Source organism: Caretta caretta, chromosome 4 (assembly GCF_965140235.1).
Source record: "Caretta caretta isolate rCarCar2 chromosome 4, rCarCar1.hap1, whole genome shotgun sequence".
NCBI classification, from domain to species: domain Eukaryota; kingdom Metazoa; phylum Chordata; order Testudines; family Cheloniidae; genus Caretta; species Caretta caretta.
This window is the reverse complement of record NC_134209.1, coordinates 46,732,838-46,755,374: the sequence shown is the minus strand read 5'-3', so window position 1 is coordinate 46,755,374 and position 22,537 is coordinate 46,732,838. Positions and strand designations below refer to the sequence as shown.

General features: G+C 39.3%; 1 protein-coding gene across 4 annotated transcripts in view; it reads left to right on the top strand.

The window, feature by feature from the left end:
• The first annotated feature begins 4,316 nt into the window (after positions 1-4,316).
• The window catches only part of LOC125635720 (uncharacterized), a 63,189-nt gene continuing 44,968 nt past the window's right edge, over positions 4,317-22,537 (top strand). For 2 of the 4 annotated variants that reach the window (XM_075127611.1, XM_075127610.1), the window contains exon 1: positions 4,317-4,394. Coding sequence is in view for 2 of the 4 variants with exons in the window: in XM_048847754.2 (XP_048703711.2) it covers positions 15,466-15,569 (104 nt within the window). In the remaining 2 variants the exon portion in view is untranslated. Of the gene's footprint in view, positions 4,395-15,281; positions 15,570-22,537 lie in introns of those variants that run through there. The other 2 variants (XM_048847754.2, XM_048847753.2) reach the window with 2 other exon arrangements.

Sequence of the window (22,537 nt, the reverse complement as noted above, 5' to 3'; positions counted from 1 at the left end):
ATTCCATCTGGTATTGATGGATCTTTCCTGTTGGGCAGGACAAAGCACCTTTTGTTGGAGAGCGACACTTCTCACTAGTTCATATCTCTCCTGTCTCATGATTTACAAAGTCACAGAAGCTCACAATACAACTACTCAAATATTACCTTACAATATCAGATACAGATATTGAAGTGAGATTAATGCATGCAGCAATTCACAAGCATTCAATAAAGTCTAAACACCAAACATATTCTTATAATTCTACTATTTATTTTAACAATACTTACACTCAGGTAAGTCAGACTGATTTCAGCTACGTTCTGTCAGTGTTCAGTTGCCATGAGCTGGCACTGGGTCTGCCAGTATCACAGTTGCTTCCAAGAGGAATTGTGTGGTGCTGCACACAGGGACTTAGGTCCCTTTGTTGTTTTGTGGATCTCACTCCCGATAATTAGCATCACACTGGAACTCATTTTATAAAGGTTAGCTGCCCACTCAGAAAGATGAGTCTCTCTCACTCTCTCTCTCTCGGCATTAGAAGATCTGGCTCAGGAGGAGAGGGGGGATAGTTTGAAGTTCCTCTCAGTCTTTTCCAGGTCAGGTCAAATTGCAAGTGCCCCACAGTATTGTTTTTTGTTTGTGTTAAGTACACAGAAAAGAGGCAACTTTGTGGCACACAGATTTCAGTTTCCCGAAGCACCCACTTGAGGGAACAACCTTCTTTGGGGGTGGAGGCCAATTGAGGTACAAACAGCCAAAACCCTGTTTGGGATGTATATGAATATATAATATTGAGTAATAATGCTTTGCACTGATATGGAAGCTTTAGTATAGAAATCAAAAAAGCATTTTAAGTCACATAAACACAGAAATAATCTGTTCAGCAGTTACAGATTTATTCAGTATGGTTGCTGCATTTCCACAAGTTCAAAATTGCCTTATTTAAGCCTCACAACATCCCTTCAAGGGAGGCAACTATAAATATGCCCATTATACAGGTGACAAAATGGAGGCGCAAGGTGGCTACATTAATTGCCCAAGATGATACAGATAATAAGTGAGATGGCTGGGAATAAATTGGTGAGAGGGACTGCCAGACCATCAGCTTTAACCACCATGCAAACTGACACAAAAGCCAAATTGTCTTAGAACTGGGGGCCAGAGTTCAGTAAGCAGAACATGCATATGCATACTCCATGTCCTGCAGTTGTGGATTTGGGAAAGTGTGCTACAGCTGACTAATCAGATGTATAACTCATTTTGCTAAATGCATGTGTAGATACGGTTTAAATGGTTAAAAAACAGAAAAGTTATTGAATAAAAAATTTAAATTTCAAAGTTATTTCTATTTCACAAGGTTCAAGATGAAATCTATTTTCTGCTTTTCACTAAATAGTCCACATTTTTAGATTTTTTATAATTTTTATCAAAAAAATGTATTGCATTTTTTCCATCAAAATCGTTTTCTAAATCATGGGGTTCAGTAAATGAACATTTTTTGATAAAATTTTTGCTAATCCTTCAAACACATTACTGCTAATCAAAGATGTGAAGCCCACTGAGACAAGGTCCTCATTTTAGTGACACACCACAAAGATGAATTTCCATGATACACCAGTCCTACACTGTACAACTTCATACGAACCATTTCATTGTTCTTCTTCAAATGAAAAATTGATTGCAGTCCTTCTTCAGAAATATTACCCTTTAGAATTAGGGTCAAGGTAAAAGAAAATAAAGCATTTGACAAAGGGCCATTATTTATTGGGCATTTCTATTTCTCCCATAATACGAATCATTGACAAAATTCTGAGTATTAAATTAGAAACTTCCCACACAGACTTGTGTTTATCAGGTACCTGTATAATATTGGAATATTAGGAACAAACAGCATATTTTATTTTAAGAAGGCGAATTCTGGACTTTATTTAACTGTTATATAATGAAGACAGTTCTCTTCTAAAATTCTATTATTTCTAGTAAAACTGCATTCAGACATATGTCACCCTTGGCACATCAATCTTCTGGCTTGCTACCCATGATAGGTTTTCTATTGTAGCACCATCAATTAGAAAGTATAAGTATAGAGCTGATTTAAAATTATTCATTTGTACATGATTACTTCCATTTAATTTTAACTGCCTCTCCCATGTGCCTTTTTTTGCTTATTCATCTTTGCAGTCTAATATTCTTTTATTGCTTCATTGATTCACCAGTAAAAGACAAGCATGGTAGGTAGCACTGTCTTTTCTATTTAATAAAAAGGACTAGCGAAGGTACCGCCGTTAGGTGTTTCTAGAAAACAAAAGTCCATCCACACTTTTCAATAGCCTAATTGTCCCTACACGCAGATGCTCAGGTTTGCTTATGTACATCTGCTCAGACCAGATGGAGCAAACAAACAATGTGGATCACGTTGCAATAGATGTTTTCTTCAGCATATTGTTATTAATAAGGACCATATTTATGACTGAGCTAATAATATGCCACATTACTTGCAAGAATCTCCTCTTAGTCATTCCAAACCCTATTGTATTTTTCCAACTAAAACACATAATGAAATGTGATGGGCCCAATGGCAGGAGGGTTTTCATATGGTATCAACACAAATGGAAGATACAATATACCTCGGGAGATTCTTAAGCAACAGTTAGTCCCCACAATTGCCAGTTCTAATGCAAGCTGATAGACCATGACACAGCTGTGCTTCAAGTAGATGGTTTGGGCACATATAAAATATCTAGGCCAATCATCTCACAGTAGGAGGGCAGCAAACTGGGATTCTGAGAGGCTTAATTAATAATTGTTGGTAAAGTGCTACAAAATATCTGATGCAGGGTTCAAACTAGTATTATTACAAGCAATACTGGGAGAAAATTGATGACAGTATGAATTATGAGCCCTCAATAAAGGGAATTTAATGGCAGTCAAGATAGATAATCTCCCATTATGAAAGGGATTATTGTAATAACAATGAGACAGGAAAGTGATTGCTGCTTTTAATATTTTATATTGCTAAATGTATTTTATGGTGTTTTAGTACTGAGCATCCTGGGGGTCCAGGGTTTCTAAAATGAGCTAGACTGCCTGCTGAAAATGAAACTGGACAGGCAGAATTTCACTAGGGCATTTCATTACAGGGGTTGCTGTTGGGAGATAATTGGCCACAATGTGTAATGGCTCAAGAATTAGAGATAAGAAGAGGACAATAGAAGTAATGACTATCGAATTTTTTAGCATTCTGACAGCCTGCATTTACTGTGGGTTTATCATTCAAGATGAAACAACTGTTTTCTCCAGTCTGCTTTGCTCTTACTTTTATGAATCCATCCCTAATCTTTAGAATTGCCTAGATGAGTTCCACCATCACTCTATGCTCTAGTATCTAGTCAGCTTCTAAAACAAGCAGAGCTGACGGTAACCCAAAGCTGATTGCAGAGATGTTTCATTTTCTAATCATTTGCAGGATAGCTGGAGTCATTATGGGTATACAGCTTTCTTTTCAACATCCAGAACTGATATTACAGACTGCATAATTCTCAGGCCACTTTAAGAAGCAGACACACTTTGGAGGAAACAACTGTAAACCCTCTTGGCTGGTATTGACAGCAAAGCTGCAGATATAGCTGGGGTGGAGGAAAATATTTACAGGAAGCTGAACTGTGGGTTTGAGGGATGGAGGAAATGCGGATCAGAAGGGAGAGCTACAATGTAAAAATCTTTCAACCACACTTGAATAGATTTAACAATCCTAAATCACCACTTTAGTAACTGTGGGTATTACTGTGGGTGTTTCCTACGGCTGATCTGGGTGAGCCAGGATACAAACAACTGAATTCTGCTCTTAAAAAAGAAGCAGAAAATCACAGGCTACTCACATAAAGGTGACTCAGAGATAAAGTCTCCCATCAGCTTTGTCAGCACTGCAGGCTCTAGGCCTCAAAACATCTACTCAGTTAACGAGAATTAAAAACTAACTACCACAGCTAATAATTAGCAGCTAATAATTTCGCAACTAATGATACAATCCCTAATAGTACATGATTTTGAAAGTAACAGGTACAGATAAAACTTTGAGAATATACAGCATAAAAAAATAATTCACTTTTCCCACTTACATGATTTGCTTGCAGCATTTTCTGTCATCAGACCAATAGGAAAATACATGTTAATTGGATGACTGACATATTATTTTAATTAAAATGCTAATTGAAGAACTCTAGGTATAAAGGAACTTTAGCACAACTAAATGATACAAAAAATATTTTAAAAAACCACACTTGAATTGTATAATTTTGTCAGTGATTTTATACTAATTACCACCCATGGTTTTCCTAGACTAGCTGAAATGGATGACAATGCCAAAGACAATAATCAGTGAATTTTGGAGTCAGGGAGCAAAATCGAGTCAGGTAACAAAATCTTTACTTGTTCATTTATTATGACCATAATTTCAGCTTAAACCTATAGACTCTAGATAGTACTTGAGAATCTCAGCAAGGGGAAAAAAAACACATCAAACAATGAATTTAGAATGGATCCAAATGAGATGGTTTTACCAAGGTCATCTACACTTAATGCCATTTCATTGTGAAACGTGGTAGCTCGACAACTAGTGTGTAAGCAATTGTGTTGTAATCCATATTGGCCACGTGTAAGATAGGAACTTTCAAATAGGCTAGAAAGGATGGAATTTGCTTTTACGCACCAGGAGCCAAATATTTTTCCATGATGTAACTCCTTTTGACCTCAGTAGATTTACATAAGCTGTGCATTTGGCATACGGTTTCTGCAGAAGGTGATTTAATTATTCATAGAGGTAGTCTGTGTCATTAGAACTGTAAAATGCGTGTGTAACCTTCTTTCACTGGAGAGAGCTCCTTACAGTGATAATATGCTTTTTATATGGTGACAGATTGTCCCTGGTTCTTGCACTTGTGCAAGGAGTTTTTCTCAACCACTTCAGACTATGACCCATGCAAGGGCCAGCAACAATGAGAGGAATTCAGAGAACATTTCTTCCTTCTACCTCCCAGGGCACATGTCATTAATGGGGATGGGAAGAAAGGTCTGTCAAATGTGACTAGCTCCATTTCCCCCTCTCCCGAAGCTTCAGATCCTGAGCCACAACTTGAAAGCATATTTTGTATAGCTATTCTTAGAGTGTTAACACAAGCCCTGCTGGCCAAGTCTGTTCACCCAAACTGGGAGGCTCGCCCCGCTTGATCCAAAATGCTGTTCAGACATACCCTAAAAAGGCTTCCCATTGTTTAACTGCAGATATCAAGTACATTCACATTTGTGTAGAGTTATGTTGCGTATTTTATACATGGGAAAACTGAGGCATAGAAACATTAGGAACAATATTTTCAGTCACAGGTACCAAAAATTAGGCACGTAAAAATGAATGGCCTCATTTTTTTCAAATGTACTACCTGTAGGTGTTCAAAACTTATGATAACCAGGATGCTCTTTGGGAGGATCTAGGTGTTTAAACTAGGGCTGTCAATTAATTGCAGTTAACTCAGGTGATTATCTTAAAAAATTAATCGTGATTAAAGAAATTAATTGTCATTAATTGCAGTTTTAATTGCACCGGTTAAGCAATAGAATACCAAGTGAAATTTATTAAATATTTTTGGCTGTTTTTCTACAATTTTCAAATATATTGATTTCAATTACAACACAGAATACACAGTGAACAGTGCTCACTTTATATTGTTATTTTTGATTACTAATATTTGCACTCTAAAATTATAAACAAAATAAATAGTATTTTTCATTTCACCTCATACAAGTACTGTAGTGCAATCTCTTTATGATGAAAGTGCAATTAACAAATGTAGATTTTTTTCTGTGACATAACTGCACTCAAAAACCCAACAATGTAAAACTTAGAGCTTGCAAGTCCACTCAGTCCTATTTCTTGTCCAGCCAACAGCAAAGACAAACAAGTTTATTTAAATTTAAGGACATAATGCTGCCTGCTTATTATTTACAATCTCACCTGATAGTGAGAACAGGCGTTCACACTTTTGTAGCTGGCATTGCAAGGTATTTACGTGCCAGATACGCTAAACATTTGTAAACCCTTTCATGCTTCAGCCACCATTCAGGAGGACATGCTTCCATGCTGATGATGCTCGTTAAAAAATAATGCGTTAATTAAATTTATGACTGAACTATTTGGGGGAGGATTGGATGTCTCCCGCTCTATTTTACCCAGACTCTGCCCTATATTTCATGTTATAGCAGTCTCGGATGAGGACCCAGAACATGATGTTCATTTTAAGAACACGTTCACTGCAGATATGGCAAAACGCAAAGAAGGTACCAGTGTGAGATTTCTAAAAATAGCTACGGCACTCAACCCAAGGTTTAAGAATCTGAAGTGCCTTCCAAAATCTGAGTGGGACTAGGTGGGGAGCATGCTTTCAGAAGTCTTAAAAGAGCAACACTCCAATGTGGAAACTACAGAACCCAAGCCACCACAAAAGAAAATCAACCTTCTGCTGGTGGCATCTGACTCAGATAATGAAAATGAACGTGCATCGGTCCACACTTCTTTGAATTGTTATCGAGCAGAACTTATCATCAGCATGGATGCATGCCCTCCAGAATGGTGGCTGAAGCATGAAGGGACATCTGAACCTTTAGGGGATCTGGCACATAAATATCTTGTGACTCAGGCTACAACAGTGCAATGTGAATGCCTGTTCTCACTTTCAGGTGACATTCTAAACAAGAAGAGGGCAGCATTATCTCCTGCAAATGTAAACAAACTTGTTTGTCTGAGGAATTGGCTGAACAAAAAGTAGGACTGAATGGACTTGTAGGCTCTAAAGTTTTACATTGTTTTATTTTTGAATGCAGTTATTTTTTGTAAATAATTCTACATTTATAAATTCAACTTTCATGATAAAGAGATTGCACTACAGTACTTGCAGTGGGGGGATTGAAAAATAGTATTTCTTGTTTTTTACAGTGCAAATATTTGTAATAAAAAATAAATATAAACTGACCACTGTACACTTTGTATTCTGTTGTAATTTAAATCAATATGTTTGAAAATGTAGAAAAAATCCAAAATATTTAAATAAATGGTATTCTATTATTAACAGCACGATTAATTGTGATTAATCTTTTTAAACGCTTGTCAGCCCTAGTTTAAACTTAGCTGGACAAATTTGAAATGTCGATCCGTCATTTGACCAAGGCAAGTCTGTGGCAGAGCTGGGACTAGAACTCCTGTCTCCTCACTCTCAGTCATGTGTGTTAAATACAAAAGTGTCGAGTTGTTTTAATTATACTTACATTGTTGTCAACAATCACAAATGATTCTGTTATACTAATTCATATTAAATAGATTTCCATTCATGAGAAAAAGAAAAGAAGGGCACTTATTTGGTCATCAGATCAGCAGATAAGAGATTGTGTGAATAAACTTTGGTTAAAAAAATAAAGTCACAGAGCCATCTAGAAAACATTAGTGCTTGACTTTGTCAACTTCTCACAACTTAGGAAAACCCAACTGAAGAGCATTGCATATCCCTTAACTACGCCACTTCCTCCCCAACCATCAGCTGGTCTCATTGATTGACTGTCTACTTTTTAAATCTTTGTTGCTCTTTTCTTTTGAAATGTGTAAGTGAAGGTTTTGCTTGTGAAAGATGTCAATCTGAGAAACCAATGAACTAAAGTCCTCTATTTATTGTGGGACAGTTCCCTTAGTGGTAGTGTCAGAATATATTATCTTGCCAATGTATCTCAAATCTGACTTGGAGGGACCTTTTGTAATGGCAAGAAGATAATTTCCATAGCCACTTAATGCCTGGCCCCTCTGCTGGGACGGTGAATAACAGTACTAATTAGTGTCTATTGTAGTTGTTGATTTTATGAGTGAGAGGACACTAATATCCTAAAAACTGGACTGAAATCACCAACATGCTTGACAAAGGCCACAGAGACAGCTATCAGATTGTAAATCCTGTATTCTGAAACATTGGTGTATGTCTACACTGAAATTAGACACCTGTAACTGGCCATGCCAGCTAATGTTTGAACTCACACTGAAGCCCAAGCTCTGGGAAGTGTTGGAGACTGGGCTCCAGCCTGAGGCTGAACATTTACACTGCAATTAAACAGCTGCTTAGCCTGGGCCCCACAAGTCAGTTGACATGTGCCATCCACAGGTTTCTAATTGCAGTGAAGACATGCCCTTAAAAAGGCAGGGAGTTCACTTCTGTCACCTATTGGCGTAATGGGATGCACAAAGCCCAGAGTTGCTTAAGAACGGCAGATGAACCAGGGTTCCATTGGCATTGGTTGGAGAGCAAGGACAGTTGACTGAATAGGCCAGGTCCCATTTACGCTTCAGTTTTGTGATGGTTTGAGGCATTTTGGTTAAAATTCAGTTACGTTTTGAGTTCGGAGGCCATAACATGCAATTGACCTTTTGGAGAAATACAAGGTACTGACATTGAATGTGCCTTGGGTTACCCTGATGAGACTGCTCAGGCACAGCTGGGTCCAGGATCCTGGACAGAGCTTAGGGAGAGAGAGCAAGGAGAAGCATTCCTGCCTGCTGCTAGGAGTGTTTCCCTGGTGGTTAGGACTTTGTTAAGGGTCAGAGATACCACTGATCCCTCCCCAAGAGCTGAGCTGGGACTGCTGAACAGTGGGCAGTGCAGAGTAGTGGCAGCTTGGTGGCAATAGACCGTGCAAAGCAGCAGCTACAGCTGCTGCAAGATAATGGATCACACCGAGTGGCAACAGCACCTTTGAGAGGACAGGTGGCACAGACCAGTGGCAGAGCTAGACAGCTTGGGCTGAAACCACAGAGGAAGCAGCAGCCTATCCAGGGATTCTGGTGCAGTCCTCCCTACCCAGCAATTAAAGCTGAAATCACTTCAGCTGGATTTGTCAGTTGAGCAGCCCAGACCTGCTAGAATTCTGACTTCTCCAGCCCAGGACAGCTAATTGTGAGCGGGAAGTAGTAAAGTATCAAGGACACACCAGCCACTCACAATGGCCAAAGATTGAGGTTGGAATTACTGTTAAAACCCTGGCGGCTGGATTCTTGCAGGACAGAATTTGTTAATTGCCAGTTCTCCTAAATTCATTCTGTTGTCTTCTTTCCCCTCCCTGCACCTCCCAAATAAAGTTCCTTTTGTTGTAATCCTGGATTCAGCGCTTGCAAGTGAGGAAGCATTGCCTATCAGCACCCAGGGTAGTGTATATTGTTTCCAAGGTTTCCGGATGGGGGCTCAAGCTGGTAGTAAAAAGAAAAGGAGTACTTGTGGCACCTTAGAGACTAACCAATTTATTTGAGCATGAGCTTTCGTGAGCTACAGCTCACTTCATCAGATGTATACCGTGGTAGTTTCCACGGTATACATCTGATGAAGTGAGCTGTAGCTCACGAAAGCTCATGCTCAAATAAATTGGTTAGTCTCTAAGGTGCCACAAGTACTCCTTTTCTTTTTGCGAATACAGACTAACACGGCTGTTCCTCTGAAACCTGTCAAGCTGGTAGTAGTAACTTTTTTTCAAGGAAAACCCCTGAAAATTAAATGCACCCTTTTTTGATGCCAACACCTGGCAGAAGGGTTACAAGATGTTAACGAGTCAGTTACCTGAGCTGTATAAAAAATGCTGACCTTGAGGTGAAAGGCTCAGGATCCCATTACCAATTTACTGAGCTATCTAACACCCCGGTGCTCCTAATTTCCTGCTGAAAATCTCTGGAAAGAAATAAATCACAGTCCTAGTTATAAGGGTCATATGAAGTGACAGGCCTCACTTAGTGGGATCACAATGAAAACTGTAATAATGCTGCTGTTTCCCCAACAGGTATAATTGAGTCATAGAGGGTATGCTATGCTCGAGCAATGTGCCAGCCTGCAGATCTTATCTCTTTGTGTCACTTTCCAAATATTTTCTAAGCCCTTAGGCACATTACAATTCTAAAGAGCAAAACCTGGTCAAAATGAAGTACAGTACTGCAGGTGTCAAATCCTTTTAGAAGGTGGGCATTTTTTAGGACAGCTCTCCTGGGAACCTTATCTCACCTTTGAGCAACATGGATGGATTTTTTTAGTCAGATTTCACAATATCAGAATAGAAGTTCCCCCACAAATAGTCCTCAAGGTGCAGAGTTTTAAGGTTAAAAATAAGATTCTTCCAGATGCAAAACTCTCTTGTGTATCATCCTTAATTTCACCACCAGCCTAGCAGCAGCATTTTAATTAAGTGCTAGACAAGTACCAAAAACTGAGTACAAGCAACAAGGAGAAATTGGATTAGAATAATCCTATCGAGACATACCGGTAATTAAATGCAGAAATCAAAGACTCTTAGTGTCACAGAATTTGTTAGACACTTCAAGTGGATACTCCCACTTCAATCTGACATGCTGCAATTTTTTTTTTTTTTTTTTTTAAGGCATAAGAATGACTACAGGTTGGTTAGCTTTATTCTAACCAATTTACTAAATGAGACTGTAAATAAACTTTATAATATAAGAACATTGGGCTGACTGGACACCAAGTCAGGGGCAGCACATCTTTACACTGCCCCAGCTGTGGAACTGGAAGAGAATATTCCCATCCATTTTTTCTCTTTCTTCCAAGGTGGAAGTAAGAGGCACCAGCCCTTCTGCAATGGTTCAGCGCCACTGACTGATGAATCTGAGGGGCAGAGTCAAGGCTCCATCCACTCCTTGTCCCTGCCCACCTACCTGCATGCGATGGGAGTAACAGCCTGGAGGGGGTGAATAGTCTCTCTCTGTGTCTCTGTGCTGTTACCTACCACAATGCCGGTAGCCCACTCAGGGGAATAAACAGCTCCTTAGTCTCCGGCAGGCGTGCATAGACAGGATCTGGCCCAGTGTTATTCCTCCCTTTTTTTTCTCCTCTCTTCACCTGCATATTTCCAAGTGACCTCTCAAATTTGTTGCCATGGAGGCTGGGACAGTGATTAACAACACAATTGGTGTGTATCTGTCTATGGGAGCTTGTGAGGGGAATGGCTGAGATGAATATGTGAAGAGCAATCAACAGTAATTCTTCAGGATTTTATCATTAAATTCATCATGAAACTGAATCTGCAATGACCTGCACAAACATTAGCAGTAATGGCACAGTTATACGCACAGCATAATGGCATTTTGATAGACTGTCTTTCCTGCAGTTAGGGAGCCTTCCTGAAATTGGACTGCATAATTTATACCATCAACAAAGTATTGCCCCACTGTTATTTAAACACTGAGCTCCTTGTCCTGGTAGACTGTGATTAATTGGAATCAGTGTACATTGATTGAGCTGATTGTCAAATGCCTGTGACCCAGCTCATTGCTCACTGTCACAGTCCAATAGCCTCATTATTTATGCTGATTCAGCCTTCTTCTTCTGTGGGATGGAACAGGTACCATTTCTTTAAAAACAAACAATGACAACCACCTTTTATCAAGCTTTTTAATAGTACAAAAATAAACTGATGGTTAACAACAAACAACAAGTAGTTAGTATTTAGTCTTATGGTTTCGAATGACTATTATTATAGCCTGGGGCTGCATAAACGTTTCTAGGAAATTTTCACAAGGCATTGGAGATTATTATGATTATAATAATCATAATTATTATATGATTATTCCTATGCGCCACCCAACCCAGGGCTGTGTACTCCCTGCCCTCTCCTCCTGCGTAGATACCAACCCCAGTGGATGCCCTCTTTGGGGGTCTGCAAAGAGGGGATGATGCTTCAAAGCATCTTGACCGGTCTTCTACATGGGATGGGGAGATCATCATGGATAGGGTCCCCTCTGTCCATGGATAACTGGACATGAGCATGATCTGGCTCATGCCTAATGTGAACAACCACTAATTTCAATCAAAGTGATAGTAACTAGTGTAATTTGGAGATGAAAACACTTTTGTTAGGTGGGTGAAAAATAATTAATATTAAAAACAAAATGTATGAATACAGAAAAATGTACTATTTTAAATTAATATGACTTACTGTGTGGAGTGAATCACATGTTCTATACATATGACTTACACATAGCATATGTTGGTGAGGTTTTTATCCAGCTGGCATAGCACATAAACTCAAGGAAATATGACAGATTAACTTCTGGGGGAAGATATTGCATATTGTCTCCATTTTTGAGTAGATGAAAGATTTTTTTGGCGCTGATTCGGCAGAACTGATACAAACCTATTTTAAAGAGTATTTGTTGACTCTAACAGCAGTCCATCCATTTAACAGATAAGACCATCAATTTTTTTACACCTGTGGTACGCTCATTTACCTTTGGTGATGTCCAGCATTTAAAATCTGGACATTAGGAGTTTATTATAGTATATTATTATTATTATTTTAATCCAAGAGCACAGACTAAACTAGCAGAGGGCTTTTATCTTTATTATCGATTCTTTATTCATTTATATGCAAATTTCCTCACTCCTAGTAATGCTGTTTACAATTTTTCAATGTATGGTACAAATGAAATGAAATAATTTCATCAGATGTTAAAATACTGCAAAATTAGTAAGCAGTTTTATCATTATAGCATCGTAGGAACATATTATTGCTAGCGTCTGGTTAAAAGCTATGGAAGTGCTATTCTCATTTTGTTAGCTGAGGTCATTTTCCCTCTCCTGATGTTTTGCCACAAACGCTCCGATATCACCCCTTGATGAGACACACCCTCATGATATCTGCAATCTCCCTGGAGCCAATAGTCTCTTGAAGCAGCATGTAATGCTCAAGTCAATGTAATTTTTTCTAGACACCTACCCAATAAACCCATCAATGGAAACATTCTGGGTTGGAACCCACTAAATTTAACTGGTGATCTCAGATGAACTGTAATTTCTCCAAACGGGAGGCATCGCACCAAGCACAACTAGCTCAAGGAAGAAATTAGCACAAGGCTAAATTGTGGCTGTGCGCCAAATACAGGGTGGGGTATAGTTGTGGTGCCCCAGGATTAGAGCAGGAACCACACTGTGCTTCTGAGTTAGAATCTGCTTTCTGATGACCTCTGTTCTCCATCACTGTACCTGACACAAATAACTTCCCTAATGCATCTGTGTTAGCCAGCACATTGGTGGTAGGGATGGGGTATGGCCAAGGCATGTCCATTCCCTGCTCCCATCTGCCTATTATTCACCTGCCTTCCAAGGTGGAAGAGAGTGCCATGTATATCCTGTTGGTAGGGCATTAGGTGGACCATAATCTAGCCCATCATTTTTGTAAATTATAATGTTGAAATCCCTTTAACATTAGAGCCATCACCACCCTTGCAGAAATGGAGTGAGTTCTATCCAGGTTGACAACAATTGGACCCCTGGACTGGTTAAGACTTTGCTTCTATGTGTTTAAGGGTGAATGCAGCTTTTGCTGCTGCTGTTGTTCTTCACAGATTGAAAGCCACGCTAAGCTGAGCTCCCGAAGGTAATTCAGTTGGGAACACAGTGCTATAAACTGAAATTTAAGAAAATTGCTGCAACATGTTTGAAAAGTACTGTATGTACTATACGTTCTCATTTTATTCATGTAACTCACCCTAGCTAAAAATCCTGGGACCACAGGTTTACTCAGAAATCTCTTCTCACCAGGATGATACTGTGAATTTTACTAGTTTACCAGAGACACATTAAGTTTTCTGTGTAAGTATGTTTTCTGCTCTGGCAGAAATCTGAAACTGGCGTAAATCAATGTAGCTCCATCTAGCGTTTCCATCTGGAACTTTTTGCTGAGAGGCAGTGTTGTACAGTGTTTAGGGCACTAGACTAGGAATGGGGACACAAAGATTCAATTCCTGGCTTTGCATTTGACCTGCTGTGTGTCTCAACAATCCGTGCTGCTGTTTCCCCTCTAATGCTGATTATTATTCTTTTGTATTGCTGTAACTCCCGAGAGTCCCCGTCATGGGCCAGGAGCCTATTGTGCTAGCCCCTGTACAAACACAGAACAAATAGACAACCTCCGCCCCCAAGATCTTGCAATTTAAGTAGTCTGCCTTGTCAACTCATCGTGCAAGCGCAATAAGATGAGGACTGTGTATTTGTACTGTACTGAGCACAATGGGGACTCAGTCTTGGTTGGGCTTGCTAGGCACTATAGTCATACAAATAATTAACAATGTGGTGAGAAATTAAGCTGATGAGTTTTTTCAAAAACATTTTGATTTTTTGCTCCTAACAACATTTTTTGGTAAGTAGGCCATCCTGTAAAATAAACCAAAAATCAAAACATCACATCCATACGCAAAGGTACGTTGGACTGGCTAGCCTATTTATTCAGTAAGACAGTCTCTAACAGATCCCTTGGAACTGCAAAATAGATTTTTGGGAATATTATGTTCAGTTGGCTTTCTGCAAATAGACTAGGGTATTCTCCAAGTGCTGATACATGACTCTTCACTGGCAAATACAGTGCATAATTGGCATGAATTTAGACGATGAGGTTTATTCTGTAGATGTCTTCTTATGAACTTGCTCATGTTCTTTAGGCCCTTTGTGCTTGCTTTCTTTAAGAGATAATCTGTCATCCTAACCCTTGCTGGGTAATACCTTTCCCTGTGAGTAGTTGTCACTCAACTCCAATGAGGTTGGTAGAATGAGGGCAAAAGATATTTTCTGAAAAATAACAGAAAATAAAGGGTAGGTGGTGCTTTAAGAACAGAGGTTGAAATCCTCCTTCCATTGAAGTCAATAGCAAAACTCCCATGACTTCCACAGGGTCAGTATTTCACCCATATTTTGTGGTAATCAGAGGCAGGGCAGAGGCAGGTTAACCCAGGGCAGCACTAGGAATAGAGGGTTTGGATTTTTTTTTCCTTAAAGTTTTTTTTTCCTTTTTAATATATTCATTTTATTTCATTAAAAAATTGTCAGGTATGTGATTGAAAACAAAGTTCAAAATTAAACTGTTAGTTTAAAATATTTTGGGTATTTTTTATTTGTTCCCTTCCCTCTTTCTATAACTATCTTTTCCCACTGAAAGGGGGATGAAAAATTAAAATAAGAGAAATGTTAGTTTCTCTCATTTTTAAAATAAAACCTTTTCTCACTTTTCTAGTTGAAAAAAGGGAAAGTTTAAAAAAAAAAGACAAAGAAAGTGTTTTTTCCTCTCTCTCCTCACTCTTGCCTCTTTTTACTTTCCCCCACTTCTTGCAAACTAACCTAATCTCATCTCTGTATTCTGAGACTGCAACTTGTTGTGAAAGTGAGAGGAGGAGCTAGCAGAAGACAACTGGAAGCAACCCAAGAATTCCTGGAGTTACAAAGCAAGATCCCCTTTCAGATTCAGAAAACTCACACAGAGAAGTCCTTTGCCCTGAAGTTGTTACTGAACTTTACAGTGGGAGGTAAAAGCTAGGAGACTTTACAGCGGTATGTTTATAAGCAGGGATAGAATAAAGCAGCAGAGATTTTCACAGGTTTTAGTTTGAGGTTTTACAAATTAATTAAAATAATGGAGGTAGGCAAGCATGAGAAATATGTGCTCTTAAATGAGGACTCGGACTTGGAAGAGTTTGATAAAAGTAAAGTGGCACTGATGCACCATCCCCAAGATGGGTGAGTTACATGGCATGTAAAACAATTGCTTTTGTTTTAGTACTGATTCTGAATTAAATATATATCTTCTCTTTAGGTCTTACTATGGCAGGATCTGATATTCCGTTACCACACATAGTTATGGGATAAAGTTTTAACAGACTTACAGATGGAAGTGTAATTTACCCAAAAAAAAAAATCCATCAGTCTCTAGCAAATGGTAATCAATATACCTGAAGGAGTGTTTCTTATTGATCTACAAGTTCTTGTACCTTTACACTGGCATCAATATTTATACATAGATCAGAGCAATGTACAATGGAGAAAATAAAAGGGCCATACATTTGTTGTGATACATTGATTAACTAGCTATAAGGTCATTTTGGAAGATTTATCTCCAGGGATCTGCCCTTTATTTATGTCAGAGGCATAGTACTTTAGATGAAACCACTGATACTTACATAGATTTGATATTTAGGAGGATACAGTTTGGGAATAAAGAGCACAGCTCATTTAAACTCAGTGAGCATTGAATGGATTTTTTTTTTACAAGCTTTTTTGGTGGTATGAGAGATCTGTCATCTCTGATTTTGGAAAATCCCTCCTGTCTGCATAAAACAATAGTGACAGTTCTGCATTGAAGTACTGGACTGAACTCTGTGACTACAAATGTTACAATGGAAGGTGAGATCATTTTAAAAAACAAACAAAAAACATCCTGGGTATCCCGGTCACCCATGCTGGAGAAAACATATTTGCACTAACAAAGTAACACGTAAATAATTTATAATAGACCAAAGAAAATATAAATAATATATGTAGTGTTGGCAGAATTCAATGTTTTAAATAATTTTGACAGATATCAATGTTTATTTTATGCTTTTTGTTTTTAATCAATTTAAATTTTCCACAGTTGTAGAAAGTTATGGGTTTTAAGCATTTTTTTTTCAATTTTTATCTATTAAAATTTTCCACTGTTGTGGGAAGTTATGGAGGACCAGGCAATAACTATGTAATGCTAGTAGACACGGAGATTCAAAAAGTTAAAACTTTATAACCATAGAAACACAAATTGTCAACAGCACACACAAATCAAGCCCTAAAGTTCTCAAGCAGCATTTTTCTTACTTTGCCTGGGTGTACATTTTGATTATGATTGATGGAAATTTGTCAGTTTGTGACAAATACAGTGAAATCGATTTTTACCAACATTTGCTGAAAAAAATCGAATCATGCCAAGCCTTAATACATTGCATGAAGTAACTGCTTTGTTAAATCCTTAGTTCAGAAAAAAATCACGAGTTTTTATGTCACTGTGCAAATGCTTTGTTTACCCATTTTATTTATGGAAAATGTTCACTATTGTTTTTTGAGAGCTTGTCATCTTGTTGTGGACATTGTACACTACTCCGCCTTCAGCTATTATTTGTATAAAAACCCCATGCCCAAATGCAGCTAAAAGATGTCATCTTTTCCTTTGAGTGTCTTCCTGATAAATAATGTCTAAGGGTTCTAGCCATGCGGCACATGTGATTCAACATTGAATATGGTTTTGTGAAAATATTTGTTCAGACTTACAGAGCAAAAATTCAGATTGGTGAACTAAGCCCTAATCTTTTTAGAGGATTATAACAGAGCATAGAGGTCATATCTTTGTTGTGATACATCCAAACTGCTGAAATGTTAACATTTTAGAAATCTTTCTCTAAATCAGTGGTTCTCAAACTTGTTCCTCTGCTTGTGCAGGGAAAGCCCCTGGCGGGCCGGCCGGTTTGTCTACCTGCCGCGTCCGCAGGTTCAGCCGATCGCGGCTCCCACTGGCCACGGTTCACTGCTCCAGGCCAATGGGAGCTGCCGGAAGCAGCGGCCAGTATGTCCCTCGGCCCGCGCTGCTTCCAGCAGCTCCCATTGGCCTGAAGCAGCGAACTGCGGCCACTGGGAGCTGCGATCGGCCAAACCGGCGGACACGGCAGGTAAACAAACTGGCCAGCCCACTAGGGGCTTTCCCTGCACAAGAGGCAGAACGAGTTTGGGAACAGCTGCTCTATATCCATGTTAAAATAAATACAGAACCAAGACCATGGATTCATACAGGGTTAATTATGCAGACACTTAGATTTGTAGGGAAAAGATTGAACATGACTGGCAGACAACTTAACATACTATATTACTGCAGTCTGAGACATACAGGTTTACAATGAGATAGCTCACAAAATCTGCTGTTGGATTTGTGAGCACCAATGCATGCAATGGATATTCACAAGTGACACAGGAACGAGGCTGGATCAAGGTCACCTTTAAGCCCCTTGTGAGCATCAAAAAAGAAGCCCTTATATTCTCCAAGATTGTGGAAGTTACAGCTGTGCTTTAAAATATTCATCCATTGACTGTCCTGCAGGAATTGAAGCCAACTGTGGCATCTTGGATTATAATTCAGCCTGTTGCTCTGAGTGTCCACAAATCATCCTACAATTAAGCTATTTTAAAACTATTCCTTCACAGTGATAGCCAGAGCCCCTTCCCACGAGGTTTGGCAAACCCAGCAGCAACCTACCAGTGACTATCACAGGTGACAAATGTTATGTAAGAAATTCTGCAAGTAGGGTCAAATAGATAGAGGGTTCTATCCATTTGGGAAAGACAGGGACAAAGAAAAACTGGAACTGGATTTTTGTGTCTTTCTGAATTGAAGCACTGTACACGTAGTATACCACACAGATACAATACGTTAACTTTTAGATAGGGGTCCTTAAATATATGTATACTTATTGTAGATCTCATTTCAATTTCATTTTAAAAAATAAGTAGTGTGTCAAACAAGTATATGTTTATTTAGAAATCAGACTGCTTAAAAACAAACTTAGGTTGCAAAGTTTTATACTGGAGCTGTTGTATCCAAGTCCTACCTCTTTAAAATACTTATGCATTGTTTCTGACAGTGAAAATTTACAGTCATAGAATATCAGGGTTGGAAGGGACCTCAGGAGGTCATCTAGTCCAACCCCCTGCTCAAAGCAGGACCAATCCCCAATTTTTGCCCCAGATCCCTAAATGGCCCCCTCAAGGATTGAACTCACAACCCTTGGTTCAGCAGGCCAATGCTCAAACCACTGAGCTATCCGTCACAGAACAGGAAACATAATGATGCCATAATAAAATGAATACTACAAAATGTTTAAAGACATTCATGAGTGACACTGCACTCTGAGCTGATTTCACAATCCCACAAGAGCCAGTCTGGCCTAGAAAACACCACCAGACTAAGACTCAGGACATCTTGGGTCTATTCTTGGCTCTGCCACTGGGCTGCTGGGTGACCTTAGGTAAGTCACTTCACCTTTGTCTGCCTCAGTTTTCCCTCCTCTGTAAAATGGGGATGATGATTCTGACTGCCCTTGCAGAACTACTGCTCAAGAGAGCTAGCAGTTATCACTGGGGGGGGGGGGGGAAGAGATTTTCAAAGGTGCAAAGACTTTCAGTAGATATTGGGCACCTCACTTCCTTTTGTGGCATAGATTTATAGCTTCTAAGGCCAAAAGATCAGATCTAGTCTGATCACCTGCATAACATAGGCCAAAGAATTTCACCCAGTTAGCCCTTTATTGAGCCAAATAACTTGTGCTGAATGAAAGCCTATCTTCCAGAGAGGTGTCCAGTCTTGACCTAAAGACATCAAGAAATGGAGAATTCACCACTTCCTTTGGTAGTTTGTTTCAATGTTTTATCACCCTCATCCTGCCTCATTTCGCATTTGAATTTGTCTGATTTTAAAGTCTCTTCCTTTGTGAATTTGTTTAATGAAGTTATCATTTCATGACAGACCTCATGTTCAGTAAAGAGCAGAAGTGTAGCTCTTTGGCCTTATTCTCCACGGTCTTGTGCAGTCATGAACTCTGGCCCAAAGTTGGGGTAAAATACTTTCAGAAGCATCTTATACTCATTTTGCAGCAGCAGAAGTGACTTCACAAGGTATTAAAAAAAAATCATACCCTTTATTCCCAAGCCCAGTAAAACATTCATATTAAATTCTTGTTGGAGACAATTCCTTGGATAGTAGAAATAAATATATTTTGACCAGAGTAATAAAACAGTTAAGTGAATAAGCTGTTCATGAGATTTTTGTCCTTCAGGGACAAATAGATAATATATGGGCTATCCTGCCTGCTTATTGAGCTGGGATAAGAGAGAGAGAGAGACACTCTCATACACACACTCTTAATAAGCAGAGAAAAAAAATTATTTGCTGAGCTACACTCTGAAGTTACTTACTTCTAGTGACTGAACAAGATTAAGAAACAGCCCAAAAGGAACTATATAAGAACCGGGGTGGTACAGTGGTTAGGAAACTGGACTGAGTGAAACCTTGGTTCCATTCTCTGTGCTACCAGTGAACTACTACACTACCTTCTACCAAAGTGATTTCATTAAGGTATCCACTGAGAAGTGCTTTAGAATTAACCCTAAAGTCCCCACTCTCTCCCTGCACAATTTGAGCAGCAAGGTGGTATACTCAGCAGCTGAAGGGAAGAGGAATCCAGCTTCAGACTTTCTCACACTACTCCAGCCTCATGCATACCTACTCACCTCACTGAGGAAAAATGGTTGGTGATCCACAGTAGCTGCTCTACCAGCCCAGCCCAAGAAGCCCGAGTGCACAGCAGCATCCAGGCAGCCCACACTAAGCTTTCATTTCACTGCATACAGAGCTAACATAGTCCTGCATAGGCTCCATACAGCCTGCTTCTCTTCTCTCTGCAGCAGAGCCATGGTGATTATGTTGCAGGAAATCATTTATGCATTTGCCATCTAAGCTTATAGAGCCAGATTTACATTAGCATAAATGCAAACTAACCCCATTCATGGTAATAAAGTTATTCCACACTTACAGAAGAAGAGCTAAGGCTTGGTTCTCTTGTGGTTAGATTTTTTTTTTTTAAACCCCATTGCACTCTCCCAGGTGATCTGCTTTAGTCCCACTACAACACAGTACACACCCTTCCAACAATCAATAACCAAACCAACCACTTTTTAATCACAACAAAGCATCACACAGCTGGGGGAGGGGGTTAATTTGACTTGGTCCTCTCCAGGTTGTCCTGGAAGTACTTATCACATATCTACCACATTCCATTCTTTATTAATGTTTTTAATCAATAGCTCCCCTATAAACTTCTTACCTACAGAGAAAGAGGACGCCTTTCCACCATTTAAAAATACAAATCCCACAGAAGAGAAAACCTCTCGCCACCCCCACAGGAAATTAACCTGCTGGGCTGTTCCTGCAAGACTATTAAGCCTCTCAGGTGCTGCTGCAGCAGCAGTCCTAACAAAATGAGTCATCAGTGAGTTTTTCCTTCTCAGACAGACACACATTTCATTTCAGCCATGTCGACCATTGAAAGGGAAAAAATACACTGGGGGGGTCTCAGAGTGACTTGAGTACAGCATTTGTATGTATCCTCGTTCCAGGGGAGCTTTACAGGGGGCATTTTATGTGCTGAAATCTTATTATAAGCAGGGCCCCATGTATTCTATGGTTATGGCATCTGATATAGAATCTACCTTTTGAATTTTGCTACAGAATCTGTCTCCTCGCCAGCTGTGAAAAACCTACTCATTCCTCCTTGAAAAATTCTTCAGTGCAGTTATGTGGTGTCAATACAAAAAATTGTGGTATAGGTGAAGAATAAGGGAAGAATAAAGTAAACTGAATGTAATATCCAGCTACCACTACTTTACGAAGTAATTGCTACTAAATAAGCTGTGTAAGAGCTAGGCATTATTTATTATTGAAAACAGTACTGATTGCATTCTTCATTTTTGGTAATTAATGCATTCAAAACCATAAGCTGCTACAGAATTTCTATCCTGCCACAATGCAGTCCCACAGAATTTAGGTGCAGTTTGCTGTCAAGTATACAAGGCTTTTCTTAAAGGGGAAACATTAGTGGACTTCCCAATACAGCAGGTATAACCAGGGATAGATAATTCAGCAGCATTCCAAGTATAGCATTTATAGGCAGAAGTAGCACTGGGGAGTCCATTGGAATTGTTGAGTGGTGCATTTATTCAATTTCCTGGTGTTATATGGAACTTCCAGGGACTATCTCAATCCAGTATTTACATATGAAGTTACCAGAATTGTCTGTCATGGATTTTGGACAATCCAGAGATGCGGAAGATTGTGTCAACCACATTCAGAGCAGTGCAAAAGAAAAAGAGTAACATGGGTGGCAAAAGCAGCTTAGTCATGAAGCCGTATGGAGTGATGTACATAACAATACAACTTTATTGAGCCCAGTAACTGAGGGAAAACCTCTCGCCACCCCCACAGGAAATTAACCTGCTGGGATGTTCTTGCAAGACTATAAAACCTCTCAGGTGCCCCTGCAGCAGCAGTCCTAACAAAAATGAGTCATCAGCGACTTTTTCCTTCTCAGGCAGACACTGCATAATCTTAGCTGCCAGTAGATGGTGCTTTTCCTGTGAGCAATCTGTAAGATATATTGTAATACTGTCTTACAGAAATCCAAGGATTTATTGGGAGGGTGAAAGCTACAACTCCTGCACACACAGGCAGGTCTTAACTTCCCGGTTGCCTGCACTCCCACTACCAAGCCAACAACTTAATATCAAGTCAATAACTAAACACTAAGATAAAGGCTATATGTTAGTGGAGATGCTGTCTGCACTGATCATTACACACACACACACTCACACACACACACACCCTTAGTTTACTGAGTATTTGAAAATAACACATTTTTATTATCATTGTAGCTCCTAGGAATCCAGTCTACCATCCACTTCAGTTTCCCTGTTGGTCTGCCTGTCAGAGTCTTGTATACTGTCATGATGACATCACTCATAGCTGGATCTAGATTCTCAACAAGTACAGGGTACATGTGTTCCAAGCTAGGCTTATCTGTATGGGTCAACTGTCTGTTGAAGACTGCAATGTGGTGAGATTCCAAGGATGTACTGGCAAA